This window comes from Frankliniella occidentalis, unplaced genomic scaffold (genome assembly GCF_000697945.3).
Source record: "Frankliniella occidentalis isolate FOCC.00 unplaced genomic scaffold, Focc_3.1 Scaffold4722, whole genome shotgun sequence".
In the NCBI taxonomy this organism is placed as follows: Eukaryota; Metazoa; Arthropoda; class Insecta; order Thysanoptera; family Thripidae; genus Frankliniella; species Frankliniella occidentalis.
The window spans coordinates 1-3,837 of record NW_026271768.1 but is presented as its reverse complement, the minus strand read 5'-3'; the positions used below and the strand labels follow the sequence as shown (position 1 = coordinate 3,837).

General features: G+C 55.7%; 1 protein-coding gene across 1 annotated transcript; it reads right to left on the bottom strand.

Annotated features, from left to right (window-relative positions):
- Positions 1-540: 540 nt before the first annotated feature.
- Positions 541-3,585, bottom strand: LOC113216116 (uncharacterized). Its single transcript, XM_052276854.1, has 6 exons — positions 3,214-3,585; positions 2,696-2,905; positions 2,265-2,609; positions 2,150-2,182; positions 1,883-2,046; positions 541-1,769 (listed from the first exon to the last, which is right to left on the bottom strand). The coding sequence occupies exons 1-6, from the start codon at positions 3,469-3,471 to the stop codon at positions 713-715; spliced, it is 2,067 nt and encodes a 688-aa protein (XP_052132814.1). The 5' UTR covers positions 3,472-3,585; the 3' UTR covers positions 541-712.
- Positions 3,586-3,837: the final 252 nt, after the last annotated feature.

The window sequence follows — 3,837 nt, the reverse complement described above, 5'->3', positions numbered from 1 at the left end:
AGAGAGAGAGAGAGAGAGAGAGAGAGAGAGAGAGAAGCGCCACACATTCACAACGTCGCCCCTCCGCACCTCCTCCTCCTCCGGTGTCTTTTTCAGCGCCTTCTATTCTTCCGAGACTTCCTTTCCGTTACCTGAATTACGACGCTGGTGCCCCCCCCCCTCCCCTATACTCCCCCGCGGTGGCAGCAGCGCTTCTGTCTCCATTATTCATACGAAGAATGACATTCAAATGCACAGCGCAGTGCTCACCGGCGCCTCGCGCACGCGCACGCGCACGCCTCCGCCGCACACCGCTGCCCGGGGCGGGAGGGGCGCGAATGACGCGGCTGGCCCGGCCCCAAAGCCACCTCTAGAGTCTATCCCGCTGTTCTGAATTGCCCAATACCGACCAACCGCCTATCCACCCACCCCACAACCACCTGACCCACCTTCAACTAGACGCTTATTGGCGTGGTTATCCGGGAGTTGGGTATACTTTTCTTGTTGTCACGCTAATTTTTGGTCTATATTACATTGTTTATTCCAAGTAAAGTAAATGTCTTTGCAAGTAAATGGTTTAATAGAATGGGACATTGACACATTTTACACAAGGAAGGGGGCTCAGATCGGAGTTGTCTTACTGGTTAGTACAAATGTAACAAAAACTTATGTTAACTTACGTAAACCTAAATTCTAAGAACTTCTTTCTTGGTGGATAAGCATTTTCTGGGTGTTAAAGACACGGATGGCGGCCCACCACCGGCACACTCAACCATTTAACCAGAGACTCCACCCAGCTGGATATTATAATCACAAAGAAGCCCACTATCTTTACAGGCAGAGGTGCCTGCAGGTGGAGATCGGCGGAGGGCCGGTCGCGTCGCCACCGCGTGGCCACCTGCTGGTGGTCGCCGTCAGCCGCCTGCTGGTCCCAGGCGGTGGTGGACGCGGCCATCCCTATCTTGCGCCAACGCTCCTCGTCGATGAAGATCTCGAACTCGAAGTCGCTGTTGCTTCGGTCTTGATCGCAGGCGAAATGCACTACACTCATTGTTGGAAGTGCTCCTGCTTCCCGGAACCCTGGCACGATCTCACCCACCGTGAGTCCAGGGAGGATATCGTCAATGTCGGCCATCTCATGCTCAACCACCATCGACTCCGTCTCCGCCACTAGAAGCTCGTCCATAACCTTATGCACCCAGATGCACGCGCACGGGGCCCTCGTACAAGCACTGCACACTTTCCTTTTCCCTAGAACATCATCGAGAAGCTCGGATACAGAAGGTCGCCAGGAGTTTGCCCCAACTGCATACTCGTTGACAGTCCGACAGTCGAGGATGTGCACTTTGCTTCCAGAACGGACGCCGTATTCCCACAATGTTCGCTCGTTCGCTAGCAGCTTGCCGTCGTGTCCGAGTTTCACTTTTTCAACGTCTCCAGAGAAAAGGACCTTCTCAATAATCACCCGTTTGAGCTCCTCTACAGTGTCGGAGGGCGCGCACGAGACAACGTATTCATCGCTACACTCCGCGAAAGGGGAGAATCGGAGGCCGAGATGGTAATACACTGAAGAGACGCGGAGGTCTAGCTTGTCGCACTTCTCGTGCGTCAGCACAGAGCTCGCGTCCACGCCAGCCCGCCTCAGGGAGACCTCGGGCTCGAGCACCACTCCCCCTAGCCGTAGCTGATAGAATCGGCCCTCAAACGGGTGCAGGTCGAGCACTTTTTTGAGCACGTCGGTTACTCGGTCATCCAGGCTGGTCCACACGAGCAAGCACCCAGCATCAGTCCTAGAACGGTTTGAACAAAATGTTTTGGGTTTGGTAGGCTCACCCAACCCTCCTGCAAAGCGTAAACCCGCAAGCCGTAAATGAACGTTTCCGAAACGCACACACGTCCTCACCTGACTGGTACTTGGATGTCGCCGCGATGACGGAGGACAAGTTCCGCGCATCCTCGCGAAGGGAGGCCACTCTCAGCCAGAGGAGCATGCTCGTCTACTAGTCGGCCCTCGTCTAGATACAGGCCGAAGAGATGATAACGCCGTAAAACAACGCCTCGCTGGCGCTGGGAAAACAAAACCACAAGAACAACACTATTCGTTTCTGTGCGATACTGGAACCTTTTAAAACGGCCGGAGCTGGAGACAAAACATATCACACCCTCTCACCTGCCTATGAGGACTGAGTAACAACTCCAATTCCTGGTGCATAGAAGTGCCAGAGCTGTTAATGTATTCACTACATGTTCCACAACCTAGTCAGATAAAGTCAAAGTCCCCTCACCCTGCGGTCTTTGGAGACCTTCAGCTTGGCCTTGATCCTACGCCTGACCTCCTGGCCGCGGTCGCTGGGGTCGGCGCGCACAGTCACGACCACTGGGTCCCTCTCGGCCGGCCCGGACAGCCGCACCGTCACCGTCAACTCGACGCAGCCGCGCTCCGCCACCGTCAGCGTGGACAGGCAGGCCACGCCGAGGTCCTGCAGCGTCCGGGACTTCTCCATCGGGGCGCCGTCCTGCTGCAGCTCGTACAGCCACTCGGGGTGGTTGAGGCGCAGACGGCGGCGCACCCGACGCCACACGCTGGCCACCGTGTCGGACGACTTGGCCTCGAGGAAGAAGGGTCGGCCCTGGCGGAAGTAGTTTCGGTGGAGGTGAACGCAGGCGTACAGAGAAAAGCCGGATCACACTTCGGGGCGCTTCATCTGCAACGTACATGATTGCGTGACTGTTCGACGAGCTGTACGTAGAACCACAGGTTGGGGCCAGAACGGTGCTGCTCGGTGCAGACGTACGCCCTGGGGAACAGGCGGCCAATATTGGGGAACAGCTTGGCCACCTTGGCGCCCTTCACAGGAATCCTGCCACCGGAGCCTCTGACAGTCTGTAGCTCGAACGGAATACCAAAGCTCTCTTCCACCTTATACTGTAAAAAATATCGTATGATTATTTTCCTTTCCGCTGTCTTGCAGCGTATCAGAGCACGCACCGCAGCCAGTGGGCCACCCACGACAAGTCCATCAGACGGCAACAGAACGACTAAGTTCCGGGTGTAACTGTGAATACGTGCAGCAATGTTGCGGGTTTGCCTACTCTTTCCACCCGTAAGGGGCCATGGCCCCTGAGGCCATATTGAGTATGCAATCCCGCAACACTGCTGCTTATTCACAGTTACATCCGGTACATTCCCGTCGGGGTGAAAAGGCTCTTGACATGCATGGCGCTCTGCCGCACCTTTAGAATGTCGAGGGGGTCGGAGGGGTCGTGCTCGATGATCTTGCACCCGTCCGGGGTGGTGACCGCCAGCGGTACCTGGCCCTCCAGGAAGAGGCCGTGGCCCCAGGTCGCCGCCGCCAGGTCGTCGGCCGGCTCGTCCTCGTCCGGCACGCGCGGCGTCGCGTCCAGGTGCCATCGGGTGCGCACTACGGCGTCGTCGGCGTCCTTCTCCAGGACGCGCTGGTCGAGGTGGTCCCTCAGCGGCCGGAGGTACATGGTGCGGCCCGTGCTCTCGTCCTGCGTCACGTCGTATCTGCGCAACGTCACCCGCGGCCACAATGACAAGACGAAGGACAACAAAAGACTTGAAATTTTAGATTGTAACAAAAAGAGATGAACGCGGGGTGGGAGGACGACAGGCGAGGGGTAGGCCCCCTAGGTATTCCATGTACACACTCAAAATTAAAAAAAATTAATTCAGGCATTCCAATAGCATTCCACCAGAACTTTTCCAGATATTCCAAAATTATTCCAGGTATTCCAAAAGTATTCCAGATATTCCACAAATATTCCAGATATTCCACAAATATTCCAGATATTCCACAAATATTCCAGATATTCCACAAATATTCCAGATATTCC